At 35.5% G+C, this 19,637-nt stretch overlaps 1 protein-coding gene across 8 annotated transcripts in view; it reads left to right on the top strand.

Annotated features, from left to right (window-relative positions):
- The window catches only part of CEP112 (centrosomal protein 112), a 644,230-nt gene that overhangs the window by 411,299 nt on the left and 213,294 nt on the right, over window positions 1-19,637 (top strand). For 7 of the 8 annotated variants that reach the window (XM_074224744.1, XM_074224743.1, XM_074224738.1 and 4 more), the window contains one exon: window positions 5,205-5,267. In XM_074224744.1, coding sequence (XP_074080845.1) covers window positions 5,205-5,267 — 63 coding nt within the window. Of the gene's footprint in view, window positions 1-5,204; window positions 5,268-7,470; window positions 8,545-19,637 lie in introns of those variants that run through there. The other variant, XM_074224742.1, reaches the window with a different exon arrangement.

The raw sequence follows: 19,637 nt of genomic DNA, 5'->3' as shown, positions 1-19,637 counted from the left end.
CTCCTTTCTCTTCCTCCCAGTACTTTCTTTTATCACTCATTGACTCCATCTTTTTACTATATTATAATTATACCATTATATTCAGCTCTGTCCTCTCTCTCTCTCTCTCTCTCTCTCTCTCTCTCTCTCTCTCTCTCTCTCTCTCTTTCTCTGTGTGTGTGTGTGTGTGTATGTGTGTATATATATATATATATTTTTCCTTCTAAGTGCTCTTATAAATGAGAAAGTTCATGTGAGTTATCAGTATCTTCTTCCCATGCAGGAATGCAAACAGTTCAACATCATTCAATTTCTCATATTTAGTGCTTCTTGTCCACCCCCTCTATGGTTCACCTGAGTCCTGTACTTGGAGATTATAGTTTCTGTTCAGCTCTGTTTGTTTCAATATGAGAAGTTCTAGGACAGAAACAAATGCTGCAGAGAGGTCAAGAAATTAGTAGTTTAAGAAAATGCCACCCAGGAAGGGTGACTGGCCTTCAGTGGCCATTTCTATAAGACCTGTTTCATTGAAAGTCCATCTTTGTCCCTGAAATGGAATGTTTGGTTTTGCTGGGTAGTTGATTCTTGGTTGTAAACCAAGATCTTTTGTCTTCTGGAATATCATAACAGAATTCCTACAAGCCCTTAATGTAGATGCTGCCAGATCCTGTGTAATCCTGACTATATTTGAATTGTTTGCTTCTGGAAACTTTTAGTATTTTCTCTTTGACTTGGGAATTTTGAAATTTGCCTAGAATGCTCCTGGAAGTTTTTCTTTTGGGATTTCTTTCAGGCGGTGAGTGGTGAATTCCCTCAATTTCTATTTTACTCTCCACCTCTAGGATTTGAAGGTAATTTTGCTGTATTGTTTCTTTAAAATGAAGTTTAGGCTCTTTTCCTGGTCATGACTTTCAGGTAGCCCAATAATTTTTAAATTATTTCTTTTGGAACTGTTTTCAAGATTGGTTGTTTTTCCAATGAGATATTTCAGATTTGGGGTTTTGGGGGGGGAATAGTTTTATTTCTTCCTGATTTCGTGCAAAGTCATTGACTTCCATTCTGAATTTGAAGTAGTTATTTTTTCAGAAAGCTTTTTTATCTCCTTTTCAGCTGACCAATTCTGCTTTTTAAAGGCATTCTTCTCCTCATTTGCCTTTTGTGTTGCATTTTCCATTTGACTTAAACTGGTATTTAACATTTTCTCAAATTTTTTTTGAATTTCTTTCACCAAGCTGCTGATTTGGTTTTCATGCTTTATCTGCATCACTCTCATTTCTCCTCCCAAGTTTTCCTCTATGTCCCTTAATTGCTTTTCAAAGTCTTTTTTGAGCTCATCCATAGCCTGAGCCCATTTGAAGCTTCCATGGGACCAAAGTAAATTTCTATGGTCAAATTCTTCTTTTTCTTTTCTTTGCTCATTTCCTCAGCCTATCCCTGATTTACTGCACTTCCAAGGCTTTGGGAGATGGGATTTTGGGACAACCCACTGGGACTTTAGTTCCAGGAATTATGAGAGGCTCTGACTGCTTTCTTGTCTGTGCTTTGATATATGAATGCTTCTCTCTGCCCTGGGGCTGTGAGGAGAGTCCCTGCTCAGATGCAGTAGTATGGAAGCCCAAACTGCAACCTGGATCTGAGTGTGGGCAAACAGCTGAGTCCTGCCTCAGAGAGAGGAGAGAGACCTCTGCAGTCTTCTCACACCCTTACTCTCTGTTGGCTGTTCTGGCTTCCCTGATTCTCACCACAAGTTCACACCACAGTGCTGCTCACCCTGCACTTTCTCTGTAGTGGCAGAGTTCTTTTACCACCTCTTCAAGCTGTTTCCGGTGATCCCAGGAGGTCTGGAAACCACCCCCTCTGCCATGGATCCAGGTGCCCAGCCCATCTGTGCTGAGGCTACGGCTTTTTTCCAACCCCAAGTCCCAATGAAACAGACCTTTCCCATGGAACTTCTAAGTTGTATCACTCAGTCTTTCTGTGTGTTCCACACCTCTAAATCTTGGCTAGAGTCATAATTTGATTGCTTTTGGAGTTCTGGGGTAGAACGAGTTTCTGGGAATTCATGCCTTCACTCCACCATCTAGACTCCATCCCCTATTCTTGCTTTTCATTCCTCAATCAATTAAAGAACTCTTCATTACCACCTAGAACTTGTCTAGAAGTAGGCTCATCCTAACGTTCCATGTGGCTACCTGGACTGAAATTCACAAGAATTTATGCAGCTCTCATAGAAATGACCACTAAAGGCTAGTCACCCCTTCTTGGGTAGCATTTTCTTAAACTGCTACTTTCTTGACCTCTCTGCAGCATTTGTCTCTGTCCTAGAACTTCTCATATTTCTTTTTGCTTCCTCACTTCCTCACTTCCCCCTAGTTAAATGATCATTTCCATGCAAGTGATTCTCAAACAGGCTAAATCAACTTGAGGGTAAACAACAGGCCCATCAATGAGTGAAGGGAATGTTTACTCCAAGCATGTGAAGACTTCCCACCATGGAATGGGTGAATGAGAACAGTTTGTTCCAGCAGCCCTGAAGGCTGTAGACATAGGCAGTGTGGATTACTTAGATGCCAAGGTCACCCACTGCATCCTAAGCTTGTTACCAGTCATCCTGACTTGTCTTACCATTGAACTTCAATGACTGTAGAAGAAAGCAAGAGGCTGATGACTGTAACTTTGCCTCATGTAAATCCAGCTCACATACAAGTCAAGACATTACCCCATGATGTCAATAGTCCTCTTCATAATGAAGGATTAGCACACTGTATTATATAAATCATCTTCTATCTATGCAGATAACCATCATCTATTGCAAATTTAGATCACCTCTTGCCTGAACTATTTCAATAGCCTCCTACTTGGTATCCCTTCCTGAAGTCTTTACTTAATTCATCCTACACACACATGAAGTGATATCCTAAAGCAGTGGTCTGACCATATCACCCTTCTAATCAATAAACTTCAATGGCATTCTGTTACCACTGGGATCAATTATTAATTCATTTTGTTGTTTAAAGCTTTTCTGCAATCTAACACTTCCTCTTTTTTGAAGTCCGCTTACCTATTATTTCTTTCCATGTACTTTTTATTCCAACCACAACACCCTAATTCCTCACACATGACATTCCATCTCTCTCATCTCTTTACACTGGTTGTACTCTAAGCCTGTAATGCTCTCCTTATTCAACTTCTTTAAAATCTTGAACTAGTTGTTATATAGACATTTCTAACTCAAGCAAAGCAGAATTCATTATCTTCTCCTACCATCCTAGACTCATGTTGACTGATTCTGTCAGTGCTGCATTAAGGGTGACTGTCTTATTCTTTGATTTTTTTTATCAGCTCACTTTTTCTAATCATAAATATTCATGGTTGTATTTTATATCATGGATTCCAAGTAATATTCTATAGCCTACTTACTATATTATTTGTTGAATTCATTTAGATTCAGAGCAAGTATCTACATATTAAATTTGCAGATTATACCAAACAAGGAAAGATAGCTAAAACATTGATGACAGTCAGGAATCTGCAAAATCTTGACCAAACATTGGAATATATTTAAAGTGATGAAATTCAAAAGGAGCCAATGTAAATTTTTATACATAGGTTAAAATAAAACACTGATAGTACAAGATGAAGGAGGTATTGTTAGAGACCAGTTTCCCTGGAAAAGAGCTGAGTATTTCAGTAGATTACAAGTTCAACATATGTAAATAGTGATTTAGAAGCCAAGAAAGCTAATATACTCTTAGACTACATTGGGAAGCAGAGTGTCTTAGACTATGAAAGTGATAACCATGTTATATTCTGCCCTGGACAGACCATGTCCATATTTAGTTCTACATTACTATATTTAGTAAATAAAATGTTAGACTGAAAATGTCCAGAGAAAGGAAACTAGAATATTTAAGTGTCTAAATATCATACCTAATTAGGGTCTTTTCAGGGAAAATAACAAAAGCTGGTGCTTTTTTTAACATAAAGAAGTCTAAGGACATGATAACTGTCTCCAGATATTTGACAGGCTGGCATGTGAAGGAGGGGTTAAACTTGTTCTTCTAGGCCCCAAAGTACAGAACTGAGAACAATGTATGAAAGTTACAAAGAGGCAAATTTACATTTATGTAAGTAAAAATTTTCTAACAATTAGACCTACCATCCACTGAAAAGTGGTGCCACAGGAAATAGGGTTATCAACTAGTTGGAACTCCTAAAACAAATATTAAATGACTGCTTTGGAGGTATACTATAGAGGATTTTTTTTAAATTATAGTTTGTCCTAGATGACTTACTTCTTGGGCCTTTCTCACTTTGTTATTATGTAAAATAAATTGAATTACATTGAAATTTGCAAAATGCACCTTTCTTTTGCCCTTTAAGACATCTAAAATTTTGATTCTTCTAAGACTTTGGTGTCCCATGATTTTTAGCCAAATATTAATAAGCACATGTGACATGAAACAAACTTTTCCAAATACTGGAGATATATCAACTAAAATGATATAATCTTACCCTTTAAGCAATTTGTCATCTGTTTAGACGACTTGGGACAAATACATAAAAAGATAATAATCCAATCATATGCTAAAGTATGAGTGGTAAATAGTCAGCACTATAAAAAAATCAGAGGAAGCTCTTGGGAGTAGGGTGTGGCAGGTTGTATAATTTCATAGTTTTATTCCATAGTTCCAGCATTCAGTTTATTTGACTTAGGCATTCTGTTGATTTTAACCATAAAATCATAAAGTAAATTCACACTTCTAACATTATTTAAATATTTAAATTTCCTCTACAAAAATTATCCTCATTTCTCACTTCTCCCTTTTACTCATGATATTAATACTCTTCTTTTCCCCTTTGCTTCTTCACAATTTTTCTTCTCTCTCTTTCACACTTTCAATATGTCTATTCCTCTCTCCTTTTCTCTTTCTAGCTGTGGAATTTTCATGTTTTTCTAATAATTGGCAGCAAAGGTATAATTTTTTTTGCTTTTAAGTGATGAATAGTTGGCTACAGATCAAAGGCAAATCCTGTGGTTTTTGTGGCTGCCACAAATGGGCGTTGTACTTGGCAATGATCCCAGCTGCCTGGTGATAGGCATGTCAAGAGGATGCCAAGCATATAGGTCAGCAGTGAAGTGTCTGGACACGTTCTTCAGCTAAACTAATCTGGTTTCCTTGTGTGTGTGTGTGTGTGTGTGTGTGTGTGTTTGTGTTTTTCAGGCCAATAGCAGGTTGAAGCAGATTGAGAAGGAATATGGTCAGAAGCTTGCCAAATCTTCACAGGTAAGCAAAATTTAAAAAAATCCACAGTAGTGACTCTGCTTTTGACATTTAAAATAAATTACAGAAAATTTCCCTTCCTTGTTTCATGGACTAGTGTCATTTTTCACTTATTCTAACTAGAAGTGCAAATAATCAAAATAAGAGTTTCTTATTTTAAATGACTTGAAAAATTGCCTGAAAATTAAACATGCCAGACCAATAATCCCTTTTAATATCTGTACTCATATCTTTGGGTATCTTGTGAAACCAGCCAGTGCACTTCAGCAGCCAAGGCTGCAGCATATTTCTCAAGGGAGGTTACATACAATTCTATCCCTGGTCTTAGACTCTTTGGATGTTCTCATATTGTGCTTTTGTGAAATCTGGTACATTTTGTGGAATTTTAAAAGATAAAACAAATCTCAGCTGCATTGCTAACTCAGGAGGCAATGTGATATAGTGGGGAAATCCCTGGCTTTTGTTTCAGAAGAACAAGGTTTAGATTTGTATCCAATAGCTATTCACTTAAACTCCTTGAACCTCTCTTTCCTCAATAAAATTAGAGAATGGCCTCTGAGGTCCCTTCCTACCATGTAAGAACAATCTTTGACATAAATTTCTGATTTATGGGTTAACATTCAATTATTGACTACCTATTATTTATTTAAGGTCAGTCAGTGAAAGAGATTCCCAAGGAGAATGTACAGATCTTGTTTCCTGGACCATTAGATAAGTTTGTGTTCTGCAGAATTTTGACCTGGATATACTGTATCTTATCAATTATATGTACATATTTTAAAAAGAGACAGTGAAGCATAAGACATCATAGCTAGAATATAAAAAGAAATGTGTACAAATCCCTCTTCTAACTTTAATTGTGTGACCATAAGCAAGCCCCGAGCCCCAGGCACCTCTCTAATATTTATTTACTTAAGAGTTGCAATCTGTAATGGTGGAAAGAGTTTTCATACCAATTAAATCACAGGTGCTTGGTGTAGTAACATATTTCTTAAGATGACACATAGATAATGAAGATCATTTTTTCCAACCAAAATAAGTGAAATAAATAAAAACCAGTTGTAGTCTGGCTTTCAGAAAATGAGAAGAAATCTTTGCTTTCTTTTTATCTGGATGCTCTCTCTTCAAAGTTGTTTTCAATTTTTCCTTCCCATACCTGTTGACTATTACTTTTGGGCCAGTATTTAGCCTTAGGGGGAGTTTTCCCACCCCCTTTGGGTTTCATTGACAAAGAGAAACACATGTAATCATGGAACCATTGTCTTTTTTGAGGAGTAATTTCTTGTTATATGCATACATATATGCATTTATATTATACATATATATGTAATGTTATTAAGTTTACAATTTGGATTTGTTTATCCTTTTCTTTAGAAAATTGTATGATTAAGCTTTTTTAAAACATGAAATTCTATGAGGAGTAATACGAGATTTCTAAAAGTCTACCATTTTATCTTTAAAATGTATATTTTATGATAGTCATTGCAATTTGGGTAATAATGTTCTCTTAAAATGATCTAAACAGTTTTATTTCTTGTGTTTCTATAAAGTGGTAATTATGTCTTGATTGCAAATGTTCAAATATTGCCCTGAAAATATTTTGGGGGAAATTGTATCTTTTATGAATAATGAAAAATGATTCCCAATAATTTTTAACAATAGTTTCTCTAAAAAAATTCAGAAACACAATATATTATAAATTTCTATTGGACATATGCCATTTCCCTCTTGCTCTTTTTTCCCACTTTTCATCTGATTTTAATGTCATGTATTTTTAATCTGAAATAGAATGCCTGTCTCAAAAATTTACTTAAACTTTCTATTTCTCACATTGAATTGGTAAAAATGGGTGTGCTAAACCTAAATGACAGAAGATTTTAAAGCATCCTCCATCCCTACCCCCACCCTGAGGAATATAATAAATATTTTAAATTATGGAAGGTCAGAATTCCTAACAAAGGCATGGCCAGTTTAATCCAGTGTTCTGGGTATCATTTTTGATTCTAGGAAGTATACTAATAGTTTGAAAAAGATAATATAGCTACCAAATGGATACCTGCCCTACAGAGTTAAATTTATTCAGAAGTGTCATCCAGTGCAATATGTCTCTTACTATGTCTTCTAAATGTTTCTGATTAAATCTCTAACTCTGCTGCTATTAGAAATATGCAATTGGATGAGTTATGATTGACATTTTAACATCAAGGTCACAGATGCTCCAGAGAATGCAACCAGCACCTCCTACCGGCCAGCCCACTTTGGAGTTACTAAACCCAGTGAGCAAAAAAAGCTTCTTGGGATCTCAACACCAAACCTCTGTGAACCAGCTCCCCAGCTCCTCCCCCCAACACAAGAGTCTAGGAAAATGAAGAAAAGCCAAAGGAAAGGGGGGGGGTCATAGAAAACTATCTTGAAGACAGAGATTCTAAGTCAGAGAGATATAGAACTTCTGAGGAGAATATGAATTAGTCTCTAGCCCAGAAAGACTTCTTAGAAGAAATCAAGGAGGAGTTTAAAAATCAATTGGAAAGATTGGGAAAAGAAACTCAAGAGAATATTAACACCTTACAATAAGAAAACAGAGCCTTGAAAAATACAATTGGATAAATGCAAAAAGAAAATAATTGTCTCAAAACTTCAATTGGGCAAATGGAAAACTTCTTCAAAAATAGAATTGACCTACTGGAAAAGGAGTTGGAAAAGGTAAATGAAGAAAATTCTTCTCTAAAAAAAAGAATGGAATCTGTGGAAACTAATGACTTCATAAGACAATAAGAATCTGTTAAACAAAACCAACAAACTGAAAATATAGAAGAAAATGTAAAATACCTCATCAGCAAAAGCACTGACCTCAAGAACAGATCCAGGAGGAATAACTTAAAAATCCTGAAAACATTGAGGATTAAAAAAAAAGCTTGGATTAACTATTATAGGATTTATTGATGGAAAATCTCCCTTTGTCATGGAAACAGAGTGCAGAATACTTATTGAAAGAATACATCAATTCCCTCCTGAAAAGAATCCCAAAATGAAAACATCAGGGAATATTGTGGCCAAATTCCAGAACTATCAGATAAAAGAGAAAAACCTGCAAACAGCTAGAAAGAAACAATTTGGGGGGGGGCGGAGCCAAGATGGCAACAAGAAAAGATGAGTCTTAGGCACACTCTGATAAAACTTCTAAACTAAGGGCTCTAACTAAACTTTCCAGTAGTTCTCCTACTGAAGGTAACCTGGAAAAGAACAGAAAGGCTCTTCTCCCCAGGGTCGGAGGGGCGGCCAGCCAGAGGGGTGGCCCACCAGAGTGAAAGAACTTCAGCCTCCCAGAGGCAGCCCCAGGGCGCTGGGAGCCCCAGCTCACAGCGGGGGGGGGGGTGGGTCTCCTGAGCTACACCCTGGGGAGACCAGGCACAAAGTGTAGAAACAGCGGGGGACCTCTGCCAGAGTGAACATGTGGAGCCCAGCCCTCAAGGCACACAAGGAGCAGCATGGTCTTTGTCTTTCAGCAGCCCAAATCCAGAAACAGAAGCAGGTGGAGCGGGTAAGCAGGAGCCTCCAGGGCATGAGTACATTGAGCTGAGGGGGGAGAGTGAAGAGAGAATGCAGAGCTCTGTCGTCTGCCTCTGGAACAGGACTCTGGGGCTCTGACCACATTCAGATCCTGATTACAGTCTAGGCCCCTCCATAGAACAGCAGGGGACCCCTCCACCTCAGCCCCGTAGCAGAGGGGGGAGCATATGGTCATTCACAGACCAGGAGTGAGGACAGAGCCTCACACACTGAGACCCTTGTGGGAGTGTCCCAAAAGCTCAGGAAACACCCCAAAACCAGGCCCAGGCTGGGAAAATGAGCAAGCAGAGAAATAAGAGGAACACCACTGAGAAATATTTTGCAAATGAGCCCAAGAAAGGTCAAAACACTCAGTCTGAAGATGAGGAAGCACAGGCTCCTGCATCTAAAGACTCCAAGAAAAACAGAAATTGGGCTCAAACTATGACAGAGCTCAAAAAAAGACTTTGAAAATCTAATGAGGGAGTTAGAAGGAAAACTGGGAAAAGAAATGAGAGAGATGCAGGAAAAACATGAAAGTGAAGTCAGCAGCTTAGAGTAAAGGAAATCCAAAAAGATGCTGAAGAAAATAGCATGCTAAAAACCAACTTAGGTCAAATGGATAAAACAGTTCAAAAAGTTATTGAGGAGAAGAATGCTTTAAAAAGCAAAATTGGCCAGATGGAAAAAGAGATAAGAAAACTCTCTGAAGAGAACAAATCCTTCAGACAAAGAATAGAATTCAGGGAGATTGATGAATTTACCAGAAATCAGGAATCAATACTTCAAAACAAAAAAAATGAAAAATTAGAAGAAAATGTGAAACATCTCATTGAAAAAACAACTGATATGGAAAACAGACTTAGGAAAGCTAATTTAAAAATTATTGGAATACCTGAAAGTCATGATCAGGAAAAGAGCCTTGACATCATTTTCAAAGAATTACTACATGAAAATTGCCCTGATATTCCAGAAGCAGAGGGCAAAATAGAAATGGAGAGAACCCACTGATCCCCCTGAGAAAGAGATCCAAAAAAACCAACCCCTAGGAATATTATAGCCAAGTTCCAGAACTCCCAAGTCAAAGAGAAAATATTACAAGCAGTCAGAAGGACACAGTTCAAATACCATGGAGCTGCACTCAGAATCACACAGGACTTAGCAGCAATTACATTGGAAGCTCTTGGGGCTTGGAATATAATATACCGGAAGGCAAAAGAGCTTAGAATGCAGCCAAGAATCAACTACCCAGCAAGGCTGAATGTCCTCTTCCAGGGAAAAAGATGGACTTTCAATGAACCAGGGTTATTTCAAATATTCCTGCTGGAATGGCCAGAGCTGAACAGAAAGTTTGATATTCAGGTACAGGACTCAGGTGAAGCATGGAGATTGGAGGAGAGGGGGAAAATATGAGGGACTTAATGATGAACTGCATGTATTCCTGCATAGAAAAATGATACTGATAATACCCATATGAACCTTCTCAGTTAATAAAGCAGGTAGAGGGAGCTTTTATAGTTGAAGCACAGGAGAAAGCTGAATTTGAAGATAAAATATGGTGTAAAAATGGAGTCAATAGAAAAAAAGGGAAATGTAATGGGTGAAAGAAAAAGGAGAGGGGGAATAGGCCAAGATATTTCATGCAATAAGATTTTTCTTTATTACAATGAGCTATTGCAATGATATGGAAGGGGAGAGGCAAGGGGGAATGAGGGAAATTTTGCTCTCATCAGAGGTGGCTAGGAGAGGAAACAGCATATATACTCAATGGGGTATAGACATCTGGAGTAAAAAGGGGGGGGGAGCAGGGTGAATGGGTGGGGATGTGAATAAAGGAGGAGAGGATAGACCATGGCGGGAGAGTGGTCAGATATAACACATTTTCTTTTTTACTTCTTGTAAGAGGCTGGGATAGGAAGGCCTGTCCAGGACCATATGGCCAGGTGGATTCTGGGCCTAAGGGGTGGTATGGGGCTCATGGCCTCTTGGCCCCAGGACCAGGGATCTGTCTGCTGTACCACCCAGCTACCCTACAGCAGAGTCAGAGTGAAAGGAGAGAGAAAATATAGTACATGGTAGTGGAGAAATAAGAAAGGAGGGAAGTTGCGATCAGCAATGGTAACATTGGAAAAATATGGAAGTAACTTTTGCGATGGACTTACCATAAAGAATGTGATCCACTCATGACAGAGTTGTTGGTGTTGGAACAAAGACTGAAGCACATTTTTTATTATTATTAATTGGGGGAGGGTGCAGGGCAAATGGGGCTGGGTGGCCTGCCTGAGGCCACATAGCAGGGTGATCTTTGGGTGTTCGAGGCCAGATTTGGACCTGGGTGCTCCTGGCCCAAGGGCCAATGCTCTGTCCGCCACCCAGCCACCCCTATTATTACTATTTTATTTTATTTTGGGTCTTTTTTTTTCTTCTTTTTGGTTTTTGCAGGGCAGTGGGGATCGGGTGGCTTGCATGTCACATGGCTGGGTGATTGTTGTGTCTACGGGGCTGGATGTGGGCTCGGGTGCTCGTGGCTCCAGGGCTGGTGCTTCGTCCATTGCGCCACCTGGCCATACCTATAATTATTACTATTTTTTTAATTTTAATTTTTTTCTCTCTCTATCGCTCAAGCAAGTCTATATTCATGGGGTGGGTATTTCATTTACTCTTAACAAGAATATTTTATTAATGTAAAAAACAAACATTTGTAAAAAATGAGAATAAAAAAAGAAAAAGAAAGAAAGAAAGAAAGAAAGAAAAAAAGAAAGAAAGAAAGAAAGAAAGAAAGAAAGAAAGAAAGAAAGAAAGAAAGAAAGACAGAAAGAAAGAAAGAAAGAAAGAAAATAAACAATTTAGGTACCAAGGAGTCACAGTAAGGATTACACAGGATCTGGCTGCATCAACATTAAGGGATCAAAGGACCTGGAAGATAATTTTCCAAAGAGCAAAGGAGCTTGGAATACAGCCGAAAATTCACCATCCAGAAAAACTGAACCTTCTCTTCCTGGAGAAAAGATGGACATTTAATGAAATAGGAGACTTCTCACTTTTTCTGATGAAAATATCAGAGCTAAATAGAAAATTTGAACTTCAAAGAGGAAACTCAAAAGACACATGAAAAGGTTAAAAAAAGGGTAAAAGAAAAAGCTGCTATCCATTAATATTCACCATAGAGATTTAACAGTTTTCTGTGATTTCTTTTGAACACTTTTCATATCAAACAAAAGGGATCACATAGATTTGTAAATAGTGGTATATTTTAATGTCATCCTATTCTAATATATTTAATTGATCATTTAATTGATCATTAGCCTATTTCCAAATCGTTAAGTAAGTCTTATTTTAAAGCATGCTTTTTTGGCAAAGTTGCTATATTCCATATGTACATAAAGAATTTGACAAGAATGTGTAATTAATTTTTCCACATGAAAGAAGGCATGATTTTTCTCATACTATTCTGGACCACAATACTAGTTCATTTCTCCAAATCTGAAGTTTATTAAATCCTGATTTCTTGTTGCAATAAACCTTCTGAAATAAAAGATACCTCCAATTTCATGACCTTTTGTCATTTGAGTAGCACAGCACTTGTATTTTCAGTCTTAAATCAGTCAAAAGATAATTAACAGATTGTTTTTCTCAGAATTAATTTTGTTGAAATAGTCTTACAAAAGATTTGTAATTTAATTTTGAAATTACTTTGTCTGCTAAAACAGATAACAAGTCCTCCATGCCTTGGTAGAACATTTCATTGCTAGACCCAAATAAGTTCACCGCCTGAGCACAACCTGATCCCTTCCTCTCCAAGATTTGTCAGGTACATAATCCACTGCATGGTCTGTCCATGGGGGTCTTTACAGTTTGGTAGGACCTGCCAGAGACAATGTTCTACCAGCATAACTTTATATAACAACAACAGCCCAACAATAACAATGACAACCCCCTTCCCAAACAAAGTCCAAGCCATTTTCCATATCATAAAGGGTGAGGCAACAACAAAGAAATAGCATAGCATGCTATCTAGGATAATATATAGCAGTGTAGCAGGAATTCTTTGTGCCCTGGTACCCAATGTAGAAGACCTAAAAGGAATCCTGAAACCCAGGCTAATTTGCCTCTGACATCCCTCTTTGGATTAATACCCCAGCTAATGTGTTAAAACGTTTTGGTAAATAGAGCAGCATAGGATTGCAGGCTGGCCCCACATGATATCATTGGGTTGATCATTTTGATCAGAACAGTCTAGTGGGTAGTAATGTTTCATGTTATGGTAAGAAATCAGAAATTCTTTGGTTCAAATGGAACTTGAAGCTGGGAAAAATGAGTACATATGGAATGGAATTAGGAGATGAAAATTTTTATTATATGCCAGTACTTTGTCATAATATTGATAATGATTTTCCACTGCTTTTGGTCAGTACTATATTAAATTAAATTAAACAGTGTATTGCTAGTCATTACATGGTAGTCATATGAAATAATTTCAATCATAAAACCAGCTACATGAAATGAGATTTTATATTTAATAGCTATTTGAAACTGATGATGGAAAATGTTGAGAACTCTGAGGTATTAAAATTCTTCACCTAATGTAAATTTCACAAATTATACATAAGGACAAATGACAAATATTATTAAAGTTTCAAATGATTTTTAAGGAGATGGGCATGACATTTTACGTTTAATAATTATATCAAGAGAAAGAATTAGAAGAACTCACAAAGAAATTTTAAGTAAAAATACTTTTTTTTTTTTTTTTACCAAAGGGACTCAGTACCTCTGGTACTGTTTATCATCTGAACTCATTTAGTAGAACTATCAAAATCTGTTCATTTGGGTAGTAAATATAATTTGAACTGCCAAGAGACCTACATGGCTTTTTAGGTTGCAAGCCTATGGAAAATCTGCATAAAAGAGAATATCTTAGTTGTTTGGAAACCATCCAAATCCACAATGTGATTCCATAAAATCCCCTGATAAACAGCTCTAATTTACAGGGCACTACCAGGGCTTCCCTTTCCTGCTAGAAACATGACCTTATCTCCATTTCATAATGAAAAAAAAATTTGCTATCACTTGTGGTTCTTGCTTTCTTGGTGTTCCTGTAATTCTAACCTAGGCCTTCTATAATAGTATTAAGAAGCAAGATAACTGCTATTCCAAAATGGAATAAATTTTGCTACATTCTATAACAGAAAGTTAGAGATCTCAGTTCTGCACATAGCAATATATGGAACAACTACAGAAGAAGAGATAGCACTATCAACAGACACCTACTCTTAAAGAAGTCAAACATCACCATGGCAGAATCATATTGAGAAAGTTATTACTGATACTTGGAAGAACATTAGAAGGTTATATCAAAAGCTACCTGGTATCTTCATTGAAAAATTTGAACACTATAATGGTTTTAGCTTTGGATAAGAAAAAAGAAACTTGGAAATGAATGCAGAAAACAAATATTTCAGAAATTCAAGATTCATTTAGTTAGCAATTCAACTGAAAAAGTTAAAATGATATGTAAAGGAGTCCAAACAATATAAAGATCAAAATAAAAGGTTTAACATAAATGAAAAATTTCACTGAAGATGCTTGACAAATAAAGAAAACTTGAAGTTTTGAGCCACAAAAGGACAATTGCTCATTTTCTCTAGACCTTTAAAAAAAAGATAGGGAAAACTATGTTCTCAGATGTAAATAACTGAATCCATAGGACAAAAAAAAGATGCAAACCTAACAAAGTAAAATCCTTTGAAATTATGAAAGACAGACAACTTTAAAATGTTCATTCAGTGTTCCACTTCCAGCAAAGACATAAATTAGATTTCTGGGCTTCTGGATTTCTGGAGCCCATCTTGGGATGTACAACTTCTTCCTGTATTGAAGAGACTTTGTCTTGAAACTCTTACCTTCTTCTTGCTTCTGTAGAAGACAGCTGACAATATTAGGGCCCCCAAAGACTACAAAAACGACTAAGTCATTTCTCACAAAAAAGCAGCAGATTCAAATAAAACTAAGTCAGTGAATAAAAGGATAATTAAGGGAGGAATTGAAGTGGGGAACAAGCTGTATTTGGCCTGAAGATGAAAGGAACCAAAACTAAGCTGGGACCAGCCCTGTTTCTCCCTCCCCATCACCAATCCCTTCCTCGAGAATACACAGGGTGGGAAAAAAATCAGGCAAGCAATCTTTTAGTCATTATAGAATCATTTTGCAGTGATATTGGAAGAGTTTGCCATTACCTTTTCCAGCTCATTTTACAGATGATGAAACTCAGGCAAATAACCTTAAATGTCTCAGGGTCACAGAGCTAGTAAGCTTTTGAGGTCATATTGCTGACTCCAGGTCTGGCTTTCTATCCATTGCCCCATCTAGCTACTCCAAAAAATCTTATGTCCCCCAAATTTGTAGGAATCTTAGTTTTTCATCCCAATCTCATGTGTATCCATTAGTAAAGGAGGAGTCATTATGAATGATAAGAGAATATTTTTTTAGGTTTTTTGCAAGGCAGATGGGATTAAGTGACTTGCCCAAGGCCACACAGCTAGGTAATTATTAAGTGTCTGAGACCAGATTTGAACCCAGGTACTCCTCACTCCAGGGCTGTTGCTTTATACACTGTGCCACCTAGCCACCCCAAGAGAATATTTTTTTTAAAAAATTAAAACCTCAAAGATTTGAAGTAGAAAAACTATTGATATAGACCTAGAGCACCAATAAATCTGAGAGGATCCTAAAACAAAACAGAAGGATGAATGCTAAATCTCCTAAGTGATTACAAAGCTCTCTTAATAAATTTTACATGACAAAGACAAGAAAGCATAGAATAAGGACATTAGAATAGTTCAAATGAAAAGTCAATAAATTAGAGGCAAACAGGATAGCTGAAGAAGTATGAAATAAAATAAAAAACATTTGGTCTTATATAATATTACAAGAAATCTAACACAACAAAAATGTCTTTTGAATTAAATGAAGGGCAAAAATGTGCTCATTATTTAAATGAATGACAGAATAGTTATATCAAGTGAAGTGACTATGCAGGAACTTATTTTACAATATTTTAAAGTGAAATATACCTAATTATTGACTCAAAAGATTCATAATGACATGTACTACAAATTTATAAAATAGACTGGTATAATAATGACAATGCTAAAGTAGTTTCTATCCACTTGGAAAATGGTCATTTATTTGAAAGATGTCACAACACAAAATATGGCATTTTTCTGGGAAATTGTTTAAATCCACTTTGAATCTTTTCTACATACAGCTTCCAATATAAAGAAGTGTCAGACTAAAATATTTTATTAATCCTTTTATGTTGATGACATCAATATTTTAATTATATATAGATATAGATATAAATTACATACATACACATGCATGTGTGTTATATCTACCTAACTATATCTATATAGATATATGTAGATATAAATATATACATTGAAAAATGGAGTAAACAACTTTAAACATATGCAACCTTTACTTCTACCTTGAGACTATAAAATAATTAAGATCCAAGAATAGAAGCAAAAGGTCCTCCATGCATGACATCTTCATGAACTCAAAACAGTTTGTTGACAAAGAAATGCCTAACAAATTTACTAAAGCATGAAGATTAGTTTGTAGAAAGATTTGTTTATGATGTCATTTCAAGACCAAGTCACTGCCAGGAATCCAGTAAGGCTGTAAAAAATTTAATACCTATTGAATACATAGTAAGCATAATTCTGTTGATAGAATTATAGATGAGTTCTCTACATTTCGTAACATATCCTCATACTACAAATGCAAACCTCAAAATATGTCTGACAATTCAAACAAAAAATTCTATTGGAACCTGATCATTATCACAGAATTTCCACAATTTCATGGTTATAATGGATCCAAAAAGCTTAAAAACATTTTTAAAGGCAGTCATCCCAGATCATCATAATCTCCAAACCACATGTATTGAAAAGTTTTCTTAAGGACTAAGCAGATATAATAAGGATCATGAGCAAAAATATGATAAGGTATGGATCATCCTTATCATCCTGTCTGTTTTTAAAACTGGTCTAAAGCTGTTTTTGATGAGTTTAAAGAAAAATGTGCTTTCATACTTATTATTTTATTATATTACATTTATTCAAATATGATAATTTTATTTTCCTGTGTAAGAATATATACTGAATTATATATAAAAGAATAATAAGATTAACATTTTTCCAGGAATGTTCATATATAAACTCCATTAAAAGTGAGGAATAAAATAATATTAATAACATTATTATGACTCCTATTTCACTAAGCTCTTTCACATAAACTGTACCTCTAAAAATCAAATTGAATGTGCTCAAAATGACAGTTTGACTAGAAGTTTAAACAGTTTTCAGTATTTTTTTTGAGTAATCAATTTGGAGAAAGGTTGCTAAGAGTGATGATCTGAAAGAAACTGAATATTTTTGCTCTATTTTTCTTCTGATAGTATAGGAAAGATAGGAAAAAAGAGGTTTGAACAATTTTCTTGATAAAAATATTTTAACCTTTATTTTGCAGCGAAGTTGAAGATAATTCTTGACTTTGCTTAGTATCCTTCAGTAAGCTGAATGATAGAACTGTTTTTCAAAAAAAAAGTCCCTTGCACTTAAGATGATTAAATGTGACTCTGGGGATGATCATTTTCAGTTCAAATATCATAAATAATTATTTATATCTTTGTGCTATTGATCTGTTAATAAATTATCAGTAAATTTATTATTATTAGGGATATTGGGGTTTTTGAGATGAAGATAGGTATGAGTGGGGCAGCTAGGTGGCAGAGTGGATAGAGCACCGGCCTTGGAGTCAGGAGTACCTGGGTTCAAATCCAACCTCAGACACTTAATAATTACCTAGCTGTGTGGCCTTGGGCAAGCCACTTAACCCCCTTGCCTTGAAAAATCTTTAAAAAAAAAGATAGATAGGTATGAGCAACTGCTAATGTCGAAAGAAGTTTCTCCAGTTTATTAAATATTGTCTCATAAATTGAAAGTTCTCAGCAAAATAATTAATTAATGAAAAATTTATTTTATTAAGGAGAATATCTAAACAGGTGACCAACCGTAACCTCTTGATGAGGTTCTGCAGACTACATCTAGGCTTTTTTTTTAAATTTCATGTAGGTATATTTTCATAGAATTATATTGTAAAATGCTTGATGGAATTTCTAAAAATTAATAACTAAATTTGCCATTTTAGTTTTATTTGAGGTGTATTAATTACACATGGCTCTTACTATAGTGTTTGTTAATAAGTATTGTTGGTTTGCTAAATATAAATTATCAGTTTATGAAGCTGGATTTAGATAGATTTAATAGGAACCATAGATGTTTTGGGACTGGAATCTCTTAGGGATTTTCTAATTTTAGGAGTAAACCTGGGGAATAAAAACAAGGACATTATAAGAATACTATAAAAAGAAAAATCAAAGAATCAGTAGAACATGAGGTAATTTAAATGGCTTATGACTGGAAAGTCCACTCGGTAAAAATTCTATATATTAACCAAAATTCATTAGATCATCAAAAATATATGAAAAACACTGACTGTAGAATAAAGCACCTATGAACTAATTTATACAATCCCTTCTGTGGAAGAGATGATCATGAGAGTAGAGACCCTTATGACAAATGGGGGGACCTGGTAGTAAGGAAAGTGAAGGAATTTTTTATATTAGAGGTAATTCACCTGTGAGAATAGACCCCAACAGCAAAAAGATAGCTGTGTAAAGCAAAGGCTGAATCCTCTAAGATAAACAGAAATTTACCATCTATAGGGGAAAAGTGTAAGCAACAGTGTCAATAAAGTATTCTCAACATGATTAATTCTAGAGCATACTTTCAGGTCTTAATAAAGAAGCACATCAAAAGAGTCACCCTGATAATTCTGCTTCAAATACAAAAAATGGAAAATAGAGTAAATTGCTTTATTCATGAAAATAAAAGACTAATAAAAGTTTCACCAGTCAGATAACAAGGGAACCATTGATTTAATTCAAGCAAAGTCACAGAAGTATATTTTATTATAACTGTGGCCCAGATTCAAATGTGAGTAATGAATGTACTTGAAAGAGGAATATAGATGGGTTTGCAAGATAATGAATTTCAATGAAATTGAAACAGAAATGGGTCTGGGATTTGGAAATGAAGCAGTAGGAAACAGAGATTATCTTGGACCCTGAAACGAGTAAGAATAATCTCATTATTAGTAAGCCCACAACTGTTTGATACAAGAATACCACCACCAAGATGCAATCATAGAAGCAGATTTTTCTGTTACAAATGTGAACTATATGGACATAAATATAAGTACATTTAAGAAGAATTTTCATTTGATTTAGAAGCAGTTGATGTCCAAGAAACCTGTAGTAAGATTTAAGTAATGGTATGAGGTTTGAGCATATTTTAAAAATTGAACAATGAAAATTTTTTGAAGGATTTTGATATTCAGGGAAGATTAGATAAATTTTGAAACAGAAATTGAACAAAGATTTGATAATGAAATAGAAAATTTTAAATGTGATCTCAATTTTTTTAAAAATCGAAGAGATAAAAGCCTTTTTCTGTTTTTTAGTTGACAGTACTTTATTAGAATATTTCTTTTGTTAAGATTTTATTTATTTTGACTTTTACAATTTTCCCTTAATCTTACTTCCCTCCCCCACCCCCACCCCCCACAGAAAAGGCAATTTGCCAGTCTTTACATTGTTTCCATGGTATGCATTGATCCAAATTGAATGTGATGAGAGAAATCATATCCTTAAGGAGGAAATGTAAAGTATAAGAGATAGCAAGATCAGATAATAAG

The sequence above is a fragment of the Macrotis lagotis genome, chromosome 2, assembly GCF_037893015.1.
Source record: "Macrotis lagotis isolate mMagLag1 chromosome 2, bilby.v1.9.chrom.fasta, whole genome shotgun sequence".
NCBI lineage: Eukaryota > Metazoa > Chordata > Mammalia > Peramelemorphia > Peramelidae > Macrotis > Macrotis lagotis.
This window is presented reverse-complemented; position numbering and strand designations above follow the sequence as displayed.